The sequence below is a fragment of the Physella acuta genome, unplaced genomic scaffold (assembly GCF_028476545.2).
Source record: "Physella acuta isolate Inbredline_101_S28 unplaced genomic scaffold, ASM2847654v3 ptg000291l, whole genome shotgun sequence".
NCBI classification, from domain to species: domain Eukaryota; kingdom Metazoa; phylum Mollusca; class Gastropoda; family Physidae; genus Physella; species Physella acuta.
The window spans coordinates 271,838-291,003 of record NW_026731810.1 but is presented as its reverse complement, the minus strand read 5'-3'; the positions used below and the strand labels follow the sequence as shown (position 1 = coordinate 291,003).

Genomic DNA, 19,166 nt, shown 5'->3' with positions numbered 1-19,166 from the left:
CATTACATACAGAACTGAGCTTTATATATTAGATATGCAGTTTTTTAATGTGATTTTTTAAAATTTAACCTTGACACTATTTAACTTTAACTGTACAACTTTGTATTGTATTACATTTATCGAAGATGGACACTAAAAACTAGTCTAGAAGATCCAGATTTTGCAGACGACAACTCTACTAGCCAGAAGTAAAAAAAGATAGACTTATTTACTTTAGTAGTTATCAGGCAAAATACATCTAGTCAAGTGCCTATTAAAATAATCAACACACAAGTAGAGGAAGTATAAGATTCACATATTTAGGCAGCATTGTCAATTATGAAGGAGACTGCACTGTTGAAATTAAAGCATGCATGTAAAGCCAAACATGCCTTTACAACCATGCAAAAAACATGGCGATCTAAGAAAATCTCCACCAAGACCAAATCCAGACTTTTCAAAAGTAATGTCCTTAGCGTCCTACTGAAAAGTAACAACCACCACCAGCAGATCACTGGATTCTTTCTAAACCAAGTGATTGCAAAGGATAAAAGGCATCCACTGGCCTAACACCATCTCAAATAATACATTCCTTGGAGAGATGGAAATGGATGCAGTTTCCATGATAATCAAAAGAAAAATAACGCAGGGAAGGCTAGAGGAGACATGAAGGCGCACAGCGAGGAAGCAGCTGGCTGAGGTAGGACTGTCATGTGGGGGGCTGCCAAGAAAATTGCCCATGACAGACAAAAGTGGAGGGAGCTTTCTGTGGCAGCCCTATGTATCTTTGGCACAAAAGGAAAAGATGAAAAGACTATGACAGCAAGGTTTAATTATGAGTTGCCATTTTTGGTGGCATCTGATGGCTTAACTCAGGATTTTTAAAACTATTCATCTCAAGTCCATCTTCTTAAGATTGATGATACCTGACATCAAGACACTGCAGGAGTGATCTCGGTCAGTATTAAAGAATTGTATGAACACTGCTAGATTTAGTAGAGTAATATGATGCTGTATAAAGAAAATGCCAAAAAATTCTATACGAGTTTAGGATCATTAAATATAACTGGGTGTTCTTCATAAAAATAAAAGCTACCTGTACATGGAGACTAGATCTGTACAAAAAGGGTAAGTTGAAGGGAATGTGAATAATTAACATGGCTATTGCACTGATAGGAGAGATTAAGAACCACACTACACAAGGTTTCTACCAGTATTTTATTAAGCCATAACTAAAAATGTATGGAGACAGCTGAGTAATGTAGATAATTGTGCATTTCATCAATACAAATTTTTAATCCAATCCCTCATTTTTCTAAAATGAATAAATACCATCCAGCAACACATTTAGACAACAAAATTGTAGCAGCTTTTAAATGGGGCATTTATTGATCCAAAGAAATAGTTGACTTCACTTTGAAACCAAGCACAAAAATAAACATGAGCCCATGTACAGTGGACCAATCACCACTTGGCAACAAAAACAAGACAGATAAGATGGTTTTTAAAACTAAACTGTACAACAGATTTTACCATATACAATAATTTTTTTTTAGTTTCGTTTTTAACATGCAGAATAAACAGACACTCAAATTATTTTACACAGATTAATCCACAGTTAATCAATAAAGACTATCACTAAGTGAATGATTGTTAAAAACAAGACTACCAACATACATGACAAAAATGCGAAAAAACAAAATTTTAATGATCAAAAATTCTAATGTGCAGTCATTGTTAATACACTTCATTAAATTTAAAACTACATCTCCCTCCAAAGAAAGCTACATGTTTATTAGAATAGTATAATTTTTAAAATTTAAAAAAAGATCAGACCAAATCAAATCTTTAAAGAAAGTGATAAACATAGTATTAAGCCTCATTTACAACCATGTAACTACATACAGTTTTAAAAATGTAAAAATTTTTGTTGAAACAAAAAAATGTTTATATAATGTGTAAAATGATGTAACTGTGCAATGGTCCCATAATACACCTATTTACAAAAAAATCTTACTGTTTTCCCACACATAAATACCTAATTTTCTCCAAACTACAACAAATCAGCATGACCCAGCGAAGTATATTTTTTTATAATTCATACAATGGAAAAAAAAGTAGCTTTTTCTTTTAAATTAAACTTAATAATTTCAGTAGTCTCAAACAAGCTAACCTGGGGAATTAATTGGGAAATCAGCAAACATTATTCAAAATGAAGATGCAACTTTTTATTAACACAGGTAATGTTAAAAGAAGCAAGCTGGTTTGAAGGTCTATAATATGAATGTGTGTAAATCTTATCACTTTTAATAATAATAGTATACAAAAATTTTACTTTTGGTGTTTTAAAGATTAAAACTATCAACAAACATGTTAAAGTTTATCAAATATATTACAAATTCCCAGTTGATGGCATAACTGACTTTATGTAATTCCTTTAGTATATTTATTTTGGAACCTTAATTCTAAACATGTTCAAAATGAAAAATATTAACAAAATTCTGATTAAACCCACCTTTAAAAAGCTGTAACAATAATTTAGAAATGTGTGGTATTAAATGTAATTTTTGCATGTAGAGAATAACATAGTAAAAAAATGCACTGTAAATCTAAAGAAAAAGGTTAATACTTGATTTTTTTTTTACTTAATTAAAGTATGCACATGAATTCAAATAATTTCTTGTATGTTGTTCAAAAACATAAAGTTGAAATATATTATTTAGGTGTTAATTATAAGTAATATCTACATCTGATGTACATATCTGATGTACATAACAGCTATTACAGATTTGTCCACAATAAATAAAAATAAAATACTGTTTTCCAATTGAATTAGTGTTCCAAAATGTTTGAATTTCCAAGTTATTTTCAATACTTTTGTCTCTTTATGAAGCATTATTAGGTAAACTAAATCTGTAGTATCCAATAAGTAGTGAACAGGATTTCAGCTGAAATGAAACAGGTTAGCTAATCTAAACTCTAATGAACACAAATAAAAGCATAATTTAGTCACAAATGCATAAGAAGTATTATATATTTCATAATTTAAATACTGTACAATTTATAGGAGTTATAAAACAAAATCACATGAAGGACTATGAAAAATACTATGAGATATGGCAAAAACAAAAAAAAAACCCACCCAAACTTATACCGAATTAATACACTAATATAAGTAGTTAGCAATAAATTTTTACTCAGCATGATCAATTATTATTCTTATAGTCTAAAACGTATAATATGCAGGTTAAGTAATCATAGAACCTACAGGAAATAGAACAAAATTAGTTCTTTTTCATCATCCAGTAAAGTAATTTTCATTGCAACTTTTTAAACTCTATGCATATAAAAGTTTAAAATATCAAGATATAACATCTCATTTTGATTTATAATACACTATACAATTAATTAAAATATGTATTAAACCTATCATGTTTATTGTAGTGAGTTAAACATGTGACGGAATTTCAATCACTAAGTTATTTGCAAAAAAAAATTTTAAAATTGCTGAGATTAATAAATAATTAAGATGAGATTTATGAATAATTATCTTTAAGTTCAATGAATGGTGTATCCATTTGCTGAAAAAGTTCTTAAAGAAAGTAGTTGCTATGTTTCTTTGGCTAAGAGCTAATTTAAAAAAATGTATGCATTAAAAGCTTTGAACATAAAGTAGGAAGTGACAAGACCACATTAATATCACACAAGACATTACACCTGCTGCAACTAGGACTGATTTTTCTAAGTAATATAAAGAACTAGTGCAGAATGGAAATAGACCAAAAAAAAATTACAAAATGCAAAAGATTTTACATTATATTTATTTTTGTTTCCTCATTAAATGTTGAGTTCATTCAGGACCATTTACTTTTAAATGAAAACAAATCTTATAAAAATAAAAATTTGGTATGCTATAAGAATGATTATAAATTATCAAACAATATAATGTTGGATAATTTTTGTCAGATGATTTTACTTCTAGCTGTACCTTTCGAAATCAAAAATTTCTAATTATATGGAATGTTGAAACAATAACTTAATTACTAATATAAAGAGTGCATAAACCTTAATGGTGAAGCCATTAATTTATAACAAGTTACTTTTCTTTTAATTTTCATGATAAATCAGATTCATTTAATGGATGTTAAGATATGTAGAAATACATGACAAAAGAAATGATGTAAAAAATAAAAGCGTCATATTTCTAGGTTTGAAAAATGTTATAAGAATTTTGACTTTATTAAATATAAATTGGTAATATTTCCACAACTTAATTTATGAGTTATCTACAATACTACATAGATGTTTTTTCTAAAAAGAAATAAAAAAGGTGACAAATTCAGCCCTAGTTTGACGCTAGTCCCAGATTGGTTTAATACCGGTTTTCACTGCCATAACCTGACACTGCACTTCTGGCTGCTCCGGCAGCAGCATCAGCAGCAACACCCCGAACTGCTTCATTCCTCATCACACCAGAGGCAAACTCAGCCTGAGCTTTCTGAAAACTAGCCCCTGTACTTCTGTAGATGCGGTGCACCTTAAGGAAATGGTTTAGAAATGGTTAGTTCATCTTCTAGTAGCTTTAACAATACAAAAATACACTATCTCTAAAAAGTATTAATCTAAAAGTAACTAGGATCAATCCATTTAATTCTAGACATTTAGAATTCCATTTTGTACATTAACACTCAAAGAGTAATAAATCTTGGGGTAACTCTAATCACTTATGAATTTAAATAAGAAATATTTAGCATTAAAACTCCACTGGCATTTAAAATATAATTGAAATTAATACTTTAAGTTGCATATTCAACTGGATTTCACCATTGTGGTATCAAGTTGATAGCATTGAATATTGGGGGTGGGGGGAGGTGTCATCAAATTATGAGTGGGAAGGGTGTATCTGACATGTTTTTTTATAGGTGGATATGGACTGATTACGAAAAGAATCAGGTATTGAGGATCCCCAGATTAGTTCTAGTTTGACAAAATAAAAAACCAGGCTCTAAATTAATTATCAAGTTAAAATTAATTATAACTACATACTACAATAGTACTAGACAATAAAAGATGCTAATTAAAGCCCATGCATGTGAGGTGTGCTAGAATAAAAATGGAGTTGTATTTTGTGCAAAACAATACAACTAGTTTAGTAAAAATCTATATATATTGGTGTTAACTTATAACCAATACTTTTATTTTGGTTGAGTTGGCATAATATGGCTTATGGGGCATATAAATAAAGAAAGGAGTTAGTTTTATATAATTAACTTAATTTTAAAATTCAACAAGTGATATCTAAGTGTTATCTTAAAGGATTTACAGATATACACAGCTATTTTTTTTAGAAAAATATTTGAAGCATGTGATGTAAACATTATGTGATGTGATGTAATGTTTGTTATTAAATTAATAATTTTAAGTCTTAAAGATCACCAATGTTTTTAACTGAAAAGTCGGACAACATATGAGCAGATTGAACTCTATGTTTAGCAACCATTCTGCCATCGCCTTTCCAGCAGTTGGCTATCAAGTAGTTCAACTTGGTCTAAACTACCAAGCATTCAACTTAATCCTTCAACATGAAATAGCTAGCATAATCCAAAATAAATAAGCAGCTGGTGATGGGTGTTATCCGGGTTAGTGTGTGTGACAAAGCATGAATCTATGGGATGCTGACATAACTCAAGTAGTTATTTGACTTAATAATTTGTACCATTTCTTTAGATATGGTAAATGTTGGTCAAATGTAAATTTACGACAATTTATTATGCAAATGTGATTTGCTTTGCTAGTTGGATATATTGTATGGTCCTTTTTAAAAATAAAAGACTAATAAAACTTAATAGTTAAGTATACTTATGCACCTTTTAAGGGAGCAAAAGAATTATTTTACGATCACGAACTCTTGGAGCCTTTTTTATACTATGCTATTAATTACAAAAACCATGGGAAAACATTAAATAACTGCAATTAACCGTAACATGTTTAATGTGTAAAAATAATACCCCTGAACAAAAATGTAAAAACCAAACAAATAACAAAACACAATAATGCTAGAAGGTATCACTGTCCATGCAACAACAGCTATTTTTAACCGTAATGGTTGAGCTTATTGAAACAATAAAAGCTGGCATTTTATTTTAAATTAACTAAGCAAATCTTGATTGCTGAGCTTTTTTACATGCATTTCTATGTAACCTTTATAGCATTTGTTTGGCGTAAATATTTGTATAAATGCAAACCTTATTTTCAGTCAGTTTAAAACAAGAAACATTAACAGTTTATTCCCCTACCTTTATCAAGTAAACCATTGTAGCCACTGCTTCCAATGTAAAAAGGAAGGCTATAACAAGCATAAAAGCTCCTGCGCCTGATGACTTGCTAAGATTTGAGAGGCCATTTATCCAACCTCTATTCACAAATATGAACAGAATAAGGTACTTACATTTACTATTTGCTAATTATTTACTCAACTAAATGTGTGCACATTTATTGAAAAACTGCATTGTTAAATTCCAAGTTATAATATAACTTGTATAAGTGATATTGACAAACATTTGAATTAAAAAGAGAAAGTAGTAGGAAACATTTAGTTGAATAAACAAATGTAGCAATGTATATTTTCATACAACCATGATTTATAATAATATAAAATAGACAATGTTTAGAATAAATAGTTAGGTGGTCATGTTAGAAATGCTATCAAAGTACCTGTAAAATGGAAAGTATACCACTGAACACTTGTATCTTAACCAATCTATATATTACCACTAAAAATTGACCCAGTGTGATAAAAAGTAAACAAAAAAGGTTTATTAGTGGTTCAAGCTCCCTAAAATCATTTATACTTAATTTAAAATGTGCAGAAAGCAACTGAATGCTGATTTTTTTTGCATTAAAATACTTAATATGCATGCAATGAGCATTTACTTTTAAAGCTCTTTGCATGTTATAGCTAATGGCTCATATTTGCATTTCTCTTAACTCATGCTCACATGCATGCAACATTTAACTGTATTTTACCTAGTTAATAGAGATAGCTTATAAAAGTACATTGACTCGTTTATTTTAATTGTTGCTTAATTTAAAAATTATAATAAAACAAAATGTTGTATTTATAGAAAAAGGGAGATGGTTAAATATTAATATCCTATAAAATTAGATTTTCATTGTTTTATGTATCTAAACTACACTGAAAGCAAGTTGGAATTTATTCCCACTAAAGCATGTGAAATCCAATTAACAGAGAAGCCAATCATGCAGACAGAATCAAAATTACACGTTGAACCTAATCTACCTTGATTAGGATAGCAAATGCCATCACTGCCAAAATGGCAAAAAAAATGCCAATAAAAATCATGATAAGTCCGACAGCTATGTTTTTTCCCACTATTGTCAGACCAGAAATGATTCCGCTGGAGATGGAATAATACAGATGACAAGAAATAGAAATGTCATGAAAACAGTGTTGCTTATCCAATTTACAAATCTAACCAGTTTCTGTAGCTATTGTAGTATTTATTAACCTTCACCGAATGTCGTGGGTAGAATACACCCATTTTCATTTTTAAATGTCTGCCCTAGGCATACCATTATCTACCCCGTCTACTATAAGAGCACAAAAACACATTTTTATCATGATGAGTTTTGGTCCATTAAAAATCAGTATCGCTGTAAGTACATCATGGCTGGGAAAACATGCCACAGAAGAAAAAAGCAAAAAAACGTATGACATGAACTTTAATGTGGATGCCAAAACAAACTAATAAATCAAGGGACATTACTATTCTGATAGATTTGGATGGGACACTTAACCCACAAATTTATGGGATAACTGATGAATGTGTACCTGTGTCACAACACTGAATAAATTGATTTTTTTTTAGGAAATCTTACCCCAACCCATCACATAAAATCTGATCCCACCTCTGAAATGATATCACAAAGTTCTAAATACACCCCCCCCCCCCCACAAATAAACACAGATAATTTACCCATTTTGTTTTACATCTTATGTGGACTATAAAAAGGTGCCATGTTACAGCTCTTCAACCCCCCACACCTTTTACCATTGCATTACTATGGTTAGTAAAAAAATAACCTCCCTCTTAGTAGATGACATCAGTGGATGGCAATTATGCAAGCTTGTATAAGTATTGTTGACAGACGGTGAAGGTTAATAATTTCCGTTAAAAATAACAAAAGCAAAAGTATACTTACACTGTAAAATTAGTAATGCCCAAACACTGGACCACATAAACACAAAATTGGAAGAAAAATATGAAGAAAAACACAAAGAAATTGAATGAGCTGTCACTCCTGCAAAAAATAATAATTTTTATTTTAAATCTATAAAAATCTCTATCTATGATTTCCAATTAAATGTATTACTTGTGTAAACTTTCTCTGAGAAATTTTACCAATTTTTAAAGGAAACGAATCAATAAAGATCTTGCAACTACAGTCAACTATTTAATTTTTAAAAGACTGTCTGAAGCAGCTAAGTATTAAGAAGTACCTACTGTAGTTAAAAATGAAAAGTTTTATTTTAAAATTTTTATAGTAAAGCAATAATTGTTATAATAGTTATATATAGAAAAATTACCTAAATGCCTTGTAAAGTGGCCGATACCAGCACACAAATGAGCAAGGTGTAAACAAAATAAACCAGAGAATGGACAGACCAAATGTTGCTCCACCACTACTACTGTCAGTAATAAAGTATGCCATGCTTCCTAAAATATTCAGGAACAGTACAAACACGTGAACTGTAAATAAAAAAATGTTAGAAATGAATAGATGCATTGAAAATATTAACATTAATTTAAATTGTAAATATTCTTAAACAATCCTATGAATTTCAACCATTGTTTGTTTGTTTTTCAATCGATAAGCCTTCATACTTTTTTGACAGGAAGAAAAACTAAATAATGAGGACTAACTCTTGAACATTTCTTTTTAGTGTATTAACCACTTGCTATTAACAATTTAAATGTAAGGGCATATTTCCTAAATTTCCAAAGAAAATAATGTTTTCATAATTTAACTTTTCTATGGAATTTTAGGAGCTTTCCAGGATTCCTAAAATTTTGAAGGCAATATATTTTGCCTAAAATTTATTAGTTTTCAAAAATTTCCTATTAAAAACTTTTCCTTCACAAAATCTGAATTCCAACAGGGAAACTCCGCATTTGAAAATTCTTTTTTCATTTCCTGTTACTCTCCACCCGTACACAAAATGCTGTATTAAATATAAATTCAATGTTCTCACAGGAACTATCTTCTTTTTAATATCACTAATAGTTATATCATAAGCAAAGCTTGATTCAACAACAAAGGTACTTTTATTAGTTTTGTTTTCACTCAGTAATTTAGAATAACAAATTTTCTATACTTTAAAAAGACTAACAAAAATTACAACTAGTGATAAATTAAGCGTAGTTTCTGTTGCTACACAGAAATTAATGAACAATTAGTAGTTTGAGCGCATTAAGACATTACCAAAAAGAATGTATAAATAATACTTACACCACCAAAGATAATATGCTATTTTGACAATCCTTTGAAATTCTAAGGGTATATCTACATTAAAATCTTGATAAAAGCATGGACCTACAGGGAAAAATTTGGGCAATGGGGGCCAGTTGTTTTCCCTCTCTGAAAAAAATAAATACGAACAAAAAAGCTGATTGTAAATTACTGATAATGATAATGCTAAGAACAATCTATAATGAGGGAGAGGGATAATTCTCTAAGAAAGCATTGTGTGTGTGCAAAATATATTTCTGTGCAGTACTCTGTAATGACTTATATTATTTTATTAAATGACTGAGTGGTAAAAGTAAATATGTGACCAATCAATATTCAATTTAAAAATTATTTTAAAACTTACTTCCTGAAAAATTAGCATTTTTTAACTCTTGCTCTTTTCTCTGTAATTCAGCAGCTTTTCTTTCAAGCTCCTATAATAAGAAAAACAGAAAATAACTTAGGAGAAATCAAATAAAAAAATAAAGATGCATACATAAACTAATAGAATATATATACATGAAAGTTAATCAGATGAAGCTTACAAAAAAAAAAAAAACAACAACTATGTAATTATGGACACTGTAACATCAGTACCTCAGGACAGCAAATGCTATACAGTAAAATGTTAAAATAAGATTCTTACCTGCTACAAGATCAATAAAATATTTTTCGTTGTTTAGTTTTGATTATGTCTTTTTAAATAAGCACAATACTCATAATGTTCTTACCAAACAAATTATTAAGTATCAATATAAAATGTATTTTGTTTCCATAAATTTAAAAAAAAAGAGTGAGAATGGGCTTATTTTATAGGGGAAAATGTGGTGAGGTTATGAAGCAAAAAGAAATTAAGCTATAGAACAACATAGTCTATTGGAATTTTGTAGGTACATTGGTGTTGATCATGTGTGTTTTTGTTGAAGCAATAACATAAGCAAAACAGAGAATATAATGATCAACTTGAGATGAACATCTTTTTCACATTCATGAGGGCTCAATGTTAAGTGTTAAAGCTTTGCTATTTTACCTCTATTTGAGTCTTCCAAACTTGAGAATTTTATGCCATTAATTTTAACATAACAATGTGAAATGTCTAAGGGGTCATCCACAAATGTCATCACAATTCAAAACCCCCCTTTCAACTTCACACACTTTCAAAAAGGCCAGACCTTCCAACACCGTACAACGGCATAAATCTCAGTCTACCACCACATTTATATTAAAATTTTTGTTTTTTTTAAAAAGCGATTTCCATCTAAATGATTAACTGAGCTCAGCAAACATTGAGTTTTTCAATGAATTTTACTACAATCAAGAAGTCTTTTAAAGATGAAAATAACTTCTAACACTCAGTTTCTAACTCTGTTAAATGCAAAAGTGTGTCATCACATTCCCACCCCTTCCTGAGTCATGCATCATCACAAAAATTCTATCTCTCTCTGTTCTGTCTTTCTCTCTCCCCCCCCCCCCCCCCCCCCGAGTGACAGCATTTATGGATGATACCAGATGCAGGAATTTTATATTAAATTTATGAATAAAGTTTTACAATTATATTTGTACAATTAGGACATAAAATCTTTGACATGTATAGACTAAGCTTTGGTTTAGTTGCGGGGGAAATGTAAATGCATTTGTCAATGGGAAAATATGTTCACAATTTTAAAATAAAGAGTGAATAAGAATTACTTATCAATTTAAAAAAAAAACAATATACTAGATTGTACTAAACAAGCAAGCTGGTGATTGGCATTTTTTTAATCAGGACAGTAAGGGGGATGGATTATCATAAAATGGCTTGTTTGCGAGTTAAGTAACAACAGAAAACAGGAGGAGTATGGCCAAAGAGTAGTTTCTAGAATCAAAATTGATATCTACTCAGCAGCAATGACCTGAAAAACATTTCTGGAACAAGCATTGATGGTCTCTGGAACATGGTTTGAAAGGATTAACTAAAATTATGACTAACCTCCTCCCTTTCAAGTAGTGATGCAAATGGCCCCAGCAAAGGTGAATGCTATTTTAGAATGTAAAATGACTAATATGTTCAGGGTTTTTTTGTCCCATAATATGATTTTTTTTTATCAAAGCAGATTCAAGTGTGCACAAATTAACCCTCTAAAGCCATTTTATGAAAAAGATTTTTAAGAGGGAGTTCAAATATTCAGCATCTCGTGACATTTTTAAAATTCAAAACTTGTTTGTAGAGATACAATTCGAAAGGGAATAAATATCGAATGATGGATGGGTTATTTAGCAACTTTAAACTGACCTCTCCTATATCGTTGTGGACACTTGTATCTACATCCATGACATACTCTGACTAATAGGAAGCATTTGACTATAAAGTTAACTTTTATTACTGAGAATATAACTACCATTTTCTAAGCAAAAATCCAAATTGAGTTATTAACAGTACAACTATCAACTACACATGCCTAGCTATTAGAGCAATCAAAAGTTGAGAAGCTTTAAAATTATAATTACTTCTCACATATAATTCAATAGTTAGCATATAACAAAATAAAAAAAACAAATTTAAAGTCTTCATAAAAACAATAGTAAAAATCTAATTATAAAAAATACCTCTTGTCTCTTCTGCAGTTCGCTTGTATCAACTTTCTGAGCACCTACTTGCGAATATGGGGGAGGATCTTCAGAGGGAGTCATTATTGCTGGCTGTGTTTGTGCTGATCGAGGTGGTGGAACACCCTAATGACATATATCAAGATTTACATTGTTTTCAACGTCACAACAATAATAAATTTAGTTTTTTCTTTTTCCATAGTTTTAATTACAACATTATTGCTATTATTTATTCAATAGAACAGATTGATAATCAACACTAATGAAGTTGAAAATGGAGTCAACAAATTAAAGTATTAAGTAAGTAGGTGATTTATTTATCTGATCAAGTAAACTAAATTATAAAATACAAACTTGATTTGCAGGACGAGTTTGATTTCCATCAGCAAAGGGGTTGAAGTCATCTAAAGCTCCCTGCCTGTGACCACCCCCAGCAGCTTGCTGAACAGATGGGTCCTGAGGGGGAAAAAATTAAATAAAAACATAAGCCACTATTTTTTTATTAAAAAACAAAACTGATTCTTTGGTCCAGTGGTTTATTGTATGCTTGGTTTTTTACAGTTACTTGCTTGTGGGTAAAACTCCATTTTAGCGTATTTTATTCTCCGTTGCTTGTTTACCTCCAGTTGAGCGTATTTTATTATAATAACCGAAACACACCAAAACATTAGAAAAACACGACTTATTTTTTGTATTGTATTTTTGTTTTCACAAATGAATAAAATGAATGTTTAAAAAACACGACTTATTTATTTGTATTGTATTTTTGTTTTAACAAATGATTAAAAAACAACAAAGAGACTGACTGAAGTGCTTTGTTTGTTGGTTACAAAAATAGAGATGCACACTTTGTACAATTAAGGTTTCCAATTTCAACTAAACTGAATTAAAGCATTAAAAGGCACAATAATGCTGCCGAAAGTGGGCCGGGGGGGGGGGGGGTGGTGGTGGAATTTGGTGAGGGATGGCTTGGAGTGTTAGAGAAAGTGTGACAACTCACGTTGTCATTTAAAAAAAAATAATGTTAGAGGTCGTCCATAAAGGGGGAGGAGGGGGGTCCGTAATTTTGTGACGGTGTGTGATGAGGGGGGGGTGGTTCAGATGGTGCTACGTCATTTGGGGGGGGGGGGTCTTGCTTTTTTGTGACACGCTTTTTTACGATTTTTACCTCCCCTCCCCTCCGTTACACGTCGTCACAAAAAGTCAGACCCCCCCTAAAATGACGTCACACCTCAGCCTACAACCCCCCCCCCCCCCTCAAAATTTCTGTTGAGTTTTTCTTAAAACATCGATAATTTTTCAAAAATCTTGTCAGAACTCTGTCAACATAGAGTATTTTGATCAATTCATATTTCAATTTATTAAAACCGTTTTCTAAAACGCGAAATAACGGCTAAAACTCGTTTTTCTAACATTGCTTTTTTATAATGCAAAAAAGTGATGTCACACCATCTAAAACCCCATCCCCTCCCCCTCATCACACACCGTCACAAAATTGCGGACCCCCCTCTCCCTTACGAGCGTGACGTCATTTATGGACGACCCCACATCAATTTTTTTTTTAAAAGTCAGAAATTTACTCATACAAAAAATCATCCTTAATACATATATCAAAATATTGGGAAGAATTGTAGATTTACTATGAATTTAAATAACATACAACTCTATAGTAAAATATTTTTTCAGTTTTGGCAAAACTGTCAAATTAAAAAACACAGAGTTTGTACATTTATTGCATAAATACAAAAATATAAAACAGAATAATTAACAGTGTATCAGTTTCACCATGAGACAAATGCCTTTTTAAAAAAGAAATACAATACAAATAAACAAGTCGTGTTTTTTTAAATATTCATTTTTATTCATTTGCTAAAACAAAAATACAATACAAAAAATAAATCGTGTTTTCCTAATGTTTTGGTGTGTTTCGGTTGTTATAATAAAATACGCTCAACTGGAGGTAAACAAGCAACGGAGAATAAATTACGCTAAAATGGAGTTTTACCTTGCTTGTGTACTAGTACTAAAGTTTGACCAGGTTCACAGCCAATCTGTCAGTTTTGTTTTTATTAGAGCTTTTTGCTATAAACATAATTTAACAAGATACTAAAAGTTAAAAGTATATTACAGGCTGGGAATAGCCTTGGCCATTTTAGAAACATTTTTACTAAAATGCCTACATTATTGCATTGGCATTAGATTTAGAATGATTAGATGATTAGGCCTAGCCATTTAGTTAGGGTGTGGGGAAATTGCGAGACGCGAAAAGCGAAATGGCGAGGCGGGAAAATGGTCGATCACGTGACTTTTTTGTCTCGCATTTTACCACAAGCCGATACTTACGCTGGGTGGTGTTGAAATGCGAAGATTTCTGCGAAAAATTTACCGCACCCGATTTTCGGTGGTATTTGGTCAAGACTTCAAAGACGTTTCGTTTACATTGTTAAAACTTCCGATTTTTCCGTCGCTAGACATACTGATGATTTGTCAACTCCCCCCATCTTTTGTGTCGACTTAGAATACCACCTTGTTCGAAACCGACGGAAATACCGCCGACGATAGATCAACTTCTGTCTTTTGTGTGGAACGCCGAGGCCGCCTGGTTTACCGTCTTTGAAGATCGCCGTCCCGGATCCGCTGCCGCCGCAAACATATTTTCTATTGTTGCATAGAAATTTTGTATTATAGCCGCCGCCTACGATTTTTTTCTAGCTTTTTTTACCATATAAATCTAAGCACAAGGAAATGCCTACATCATTTGGATACAACAAAATAAAGTGACGTCACCGATATTATCAGTTGCTCGTGCTATATCGTAAGCTATGGGCCTACTTCAAATATTTTTAAAACCAAGTTGAACTTATCTGAATTTTTTGGTTTTGGTGGTGGTGTTATTTGGGGTCTTCCATAAATGACGTCACACTCGTAGGGGGGGGGGTCTGTAATTTTATGACGATGTGTGATGAGGGGGAGGAGGGGGGGGGGGGTAGATGTGAAGTCACACTATAAAAAAGCAATGTTAGAAAAAAGAATTTTAGACGTTTTTTCGCGTTTTAGAAAACTGTTTTAATACATTATAATAGGAATTGATTAAAATACTCCATTTTTACCGAAATTAGACAAGGTTTTGGGAAATTATAAAAAACGGAAAACAGATGTTGAGCGTGCGGATGATGATGATGAGAACATGGGTGCCAGTGTTGTTTGTGGGATGAACGAGGAGGTCAACTGTGATGAGAATGTGAAATGTTGTGAATGTGGATTGGAAGAAGTAGCAAAAGAAAAATGTATAAATGGGAGTCTAATGAACTGGGTTGGGTGTACTATGCGTGAAAGATGGTGTCACGAGGTGTGTTTGAGGACTGTTTCAGAAGATTTTGTTTGTAAATTTTGTTTGTAATTAAAATTACTTAATAAAAAAATAAATTGCACTTTTTAGAATTGTTTATACTTTTACACTTTTTGCAAGTACAAAAATCCATAAATAGATGTTGCAAAATATCTCTCCTGCTGACAAGACTATACCAATTCACAATGACACAGCTCACGTTTGTATAAACATAAGCGGGCTAGATTTTTAAATTAATGCCGACTGAGACGGGATTTTCCTCTCGCTAACAAGAGCGGGCGATGACAGTAGCACAGCAACGATGTTAGGATTTTTAAATAGATAGATCTAGATATAGATCTATCTATCTTCTTAGTATCTAGATAAAAAATAACAACATACAACACTCGTGTTAAAGGGTATGGCTAAATGCTTGTTTATTTTAAAACAAACAAAAAATAATTTAAATAAATAAAGATGGAAAAAAAAAAGAAAAAACTTTTTTCGCAAAAAGTGTCTCGCTGTTTACCCTTAATTCCGCAGGTATGTCTCGCATTACCTTCTCGCATTTTCCCGCCTCGCCATTTCGCTTTTCGCGTCTCGCAATTTCCCCACACCCATTTAGTTAGCCTAGATCTATAATCTATTCTATTGATTTAGGCTTTGGGGCAGTTCTGGCTACACTTTACTAATACTAGGCCTAATAAAAGTAATTAATATTAAATACTTAGGCCTAGTCTTAGAAGATACTTACTAAAATCTAGATCTAGACGTCTAGGCCCCTCAATTTTTTAAAATTATTTTAAATAGCCAGGGGCCCCTAGCCCTAACTAAACTCTAAACTAAACTCTAGGCCTTAGCTGTCTTCTAGCTAGATTTTTACTAGATCTAGCTCAGTCTAGTAAAAAAAGGTTTCGAGTGTAGACTAGTAAACACTCTCAGTACAGCAGGTAGAGGAGTAGTGTAGAGTAGAGAGTAGAGAATACTTCCTTTCGAGTGTTTTAGTTGGTTTCTTATCGAAATTGAAAATAGATCTAACACCACTACCTATTCCACTGCTGAATTACTGTATCTACAATAGAAATAAAACTTACCGAAAACGGATTTGACTGACGTGGATCAGCAAATGGGTTTGAGTCAAAGTCGGACATGATAGATGTCCAAATTACTTTACCGTTTCTAATAAATCTACTCAACAATAGATGAGGTTATGGGTAGTACGGCATAAACATCACTGGCTATACAGAATCGGAAGCTCTAATATTATTTATGACGCATGCGCAAAAGTCAGTGTCACATGAAATGACATCATAGCCTTATGTCTTAGGCCAAGCCAGTGATAGAAATTTATTATTTTTAATTACGCATTGCATTCATTATCTTAAATCAGTACAAAACCATATACCCAGAGATTCTTCAAGCCATCTCTCCTGGAGGGGGTGGGGGATGGCGCCCCTCTCGAAGAAAGTCTACCGCCCCCACCCCGAACGAGATGGAATCAGTGTTTCTTCCAGACTTTTTTCTCCGGGGGGGCACTTGAAATCTTCGGGGGGGCGGTAAACTTTCTTCGGGGGGGCGGACACTGTTAAAAGTATATATTTTCTATATAAATTATATAAATTTCATTTCGTTCGGGGGGGCGGTAAAAATTTTTCGGGGGGGCTTCGCCCCCCCGAAGAGATGCCTGGAAGAAACTCTGGATGGAATGTATATAGAAAGCCTACTTTTACAGGTGTCCGCCTCCCCCCTCCCCAAAAGTATCAAGTGCCCCTCCCCGGAGATGAAAGTCTAGAAGAATCACTGCATAGGCCCCATGTGAAATTCCCATCAACAATCTTAATAACAGAATAGGCGATATAGCTATATTCTCAAACACTATGTTGGTGTATCAATAACACTCAGTATGCTGTCTTTTCAATCATCGTCTGTAGTGAGTGTTTCTTCTAGACTTTTTTTTCCTCCGGGGGGATGGGGGCACTTGATATTTTCGGGGGGGGGGGGGGGGGGGGGGAACGTGGACAGGGACACTAGTAAAAGTATGTTTTCTAATATAAATTCCATTTCGTCCCCCCCCCCCCGTAGAGATAACCGGAAGAAACTATATGTCTGTAGTGGGAGGGGTAATCTGCTAAACACCTTTCACTTTCAAATGTTTACGTTTTTCTAGGGCCTATATTGTATAGAACTAGTTTATTCTATTTAGTATTAGAAAACAGAGCCTACGTTCGTTTTAAGAGTACGCTACAAAAAGAACATGGTAGCACACGACATTCGATGATTCAACAGTTAGGAGTCGTACCCGGTGCCAGGGGCGTAGCGAGGGTGGGGCGGTGGGTGCGGACCGCACCGGGTGACACCATTTAAGGGGTGACACCAAGGCAAAAAAATGCAAAATGTACTGAAGAAAAATGCTTTTTCCCAGTTCTCTTAATGATTAATTAAAGTTAAATAGTCTTTTAAATACAAATCGACAATTATTAAAAGCGGGCGGAGGTAAAACATGTAAAATATAGAAAAAAAAACAACGCTACATTCAACTGTATTATTAACCAACTATAGATAAACATCGTTTCTATTAAGTCTGCAGTGATTAAACCTTATACATACACGTACGTGTATGCGGCATATATTAAAATTATAGGCCTATGTAGGCCGACAGAAACAAACCCAAACACACACGTGTATATATATATATATATATATATATATATATATATATATATATATATATATATATATATATATTGTTTCTTGGGGGAGGGGTGACACCCAGAGGTGCCGCACCGGGTGATACCCGACCTAGCTACGCCACTGCCCGGTGCCCCCGCGGACGTAGCTGCCGAGAGCGCCCCACTACGACTTGGGTTGTCGCTGAAGTGTGTTCTACCTCACTATTACAGACGGTGATTAACGTACATTCTAGGCTTCACATAGCCGCCTTGTAGCGTCTGGGCGGTAATCTGGACAAATCCGCGCCTCAGCAACTATGATCTAAGAAATAAGACCAATAGGCTCACAACATATTGGCACCAGACAAATAAATCGTATGACTACGATTTTCGAAATTTGTTTTGATAAACTACAAGCATACTGCAGATAAATGGACAGAGTTGGAACAGCCCATAAGCGGACTCGTTTGTTGAAAGTCATAGCTAGATGACTTTTGAATAAAATAAAAATAAAACAACAACGATTTCTTATACTTGATAAAATAATTTTAAAATAAGGCCTGCCAAACAAGAGCTGCTAACGTTCTATTATTTAAGGATGTTGGCTAAGCTAACTCTGAAGGGTATCGATGAAGGGGTCCTACTGATGCAGTGGCGGAACTAGAAAAAAGGGGCAACCCCGCAAAAAAATATATATATATATATATATATATATATATATATATATATATATATATATATATATATATATATATATATATATATATATATATATATATATATATATACTCAAACAGAAAATACGACCATAGGATACTTATTGCTGGCCTGTTCGTGTTTTGAGAAATACGTGTGTTTTTTTTTAAAACAAATTACAACATCATGTCATGTGTATAAGTGAATTAGTCTGTTTTGTGAAAATTAGTTTTATTTTATGTCTGCCGTAAGACCTCTAACATCATATAGGTCAAAAGAATATAAAACATGAAAGCTCTCTGTAAATAATGGTGTCTCGTGTCATGTTTATTTTTATGATTTTTTAAAATTTATTTTATAAATTTTAAATACATTAT

General features: G+C 32.5%; 1 protein-coding gene across 6 annotated transcripts; it reads right to left on the bottom strand.

Moving 5' to 3' along the window:
- Window positions 1-1,345: 1,345 nt before the first annotated feature.
- LOC131939725 (secretory carrier-associated membrane protein 1) lies at window positions 1,346-16,680 on the bottom strand. Of its 6 annotated transcripts, XM_059298201.1 has the most exons (11): window positions 16,519-16,680; window positions 12,451-12,552; window positions 12,097-12,222; window positions 11,783-11,833; window positions 9,875-9,944; window positions 9,511-9,639; window positions 8,588-8,750; window positions 8,203-8,301; window positions 6,276-6,393; window positions 4,359-4,516; window positions 1,346-2,927 (listed from the first exon to the last, which is right to left on the bottom strand). In XM_059298201.1, exons 1-11 carry the CDS (start codon window positions 16,573-16,575, stop codon window positions 2,924-2,926), a joined length of 1,077 nt encoding a protein of 358 aa, XP_059154184.1. In that variant the 5' UTR covers window positions 16,576-16,680; the 3' UTR covers window positions 1,346-2,923. The 6 variants fall into 6 exon arrangements, with proteins under 6 accessions (XP_059154184.1, XP_059154182.1, XP_059154181.1 ...); XM_059298199.1 differs by lacking the exon at window positions 6,276-6,393 and adding an exon at window positions 7,280-7,397 and having other exon boundaries at window positions 1,346-4,516; XM_059298198.1 differs by having other exon boundaries at window positions 1,346-4,516.
- Between the last annotated feature and the right edge of the window lie 2,486 nt (window positions 16,681-19,166).

Bases quoted from the DNA above. Each gene is read 5' to 3' on its own strand.
- LOC131939725 (XM_059298199.1), bottom strand. From the start codon at position 16,575: ATGTCCGACTTTGACTCAAACCCATTTGCTGATCCACGTCAGTCAAAT. The intron at 12,223-12,450 runs GTTTGTATTTTA...ATATGTCATTAG, and splicing joins AAACTCGTCCTGCAAATCAA to GGTGTTCCACCACCTCGATC. The intron at 9,945-11,782 runs GTCAGTTTAAAG...TTCTTATTATAG, and splicing joins TCCACAACGATATAGGAGAG to GAGCTTGAAAGAAAAGCTGC.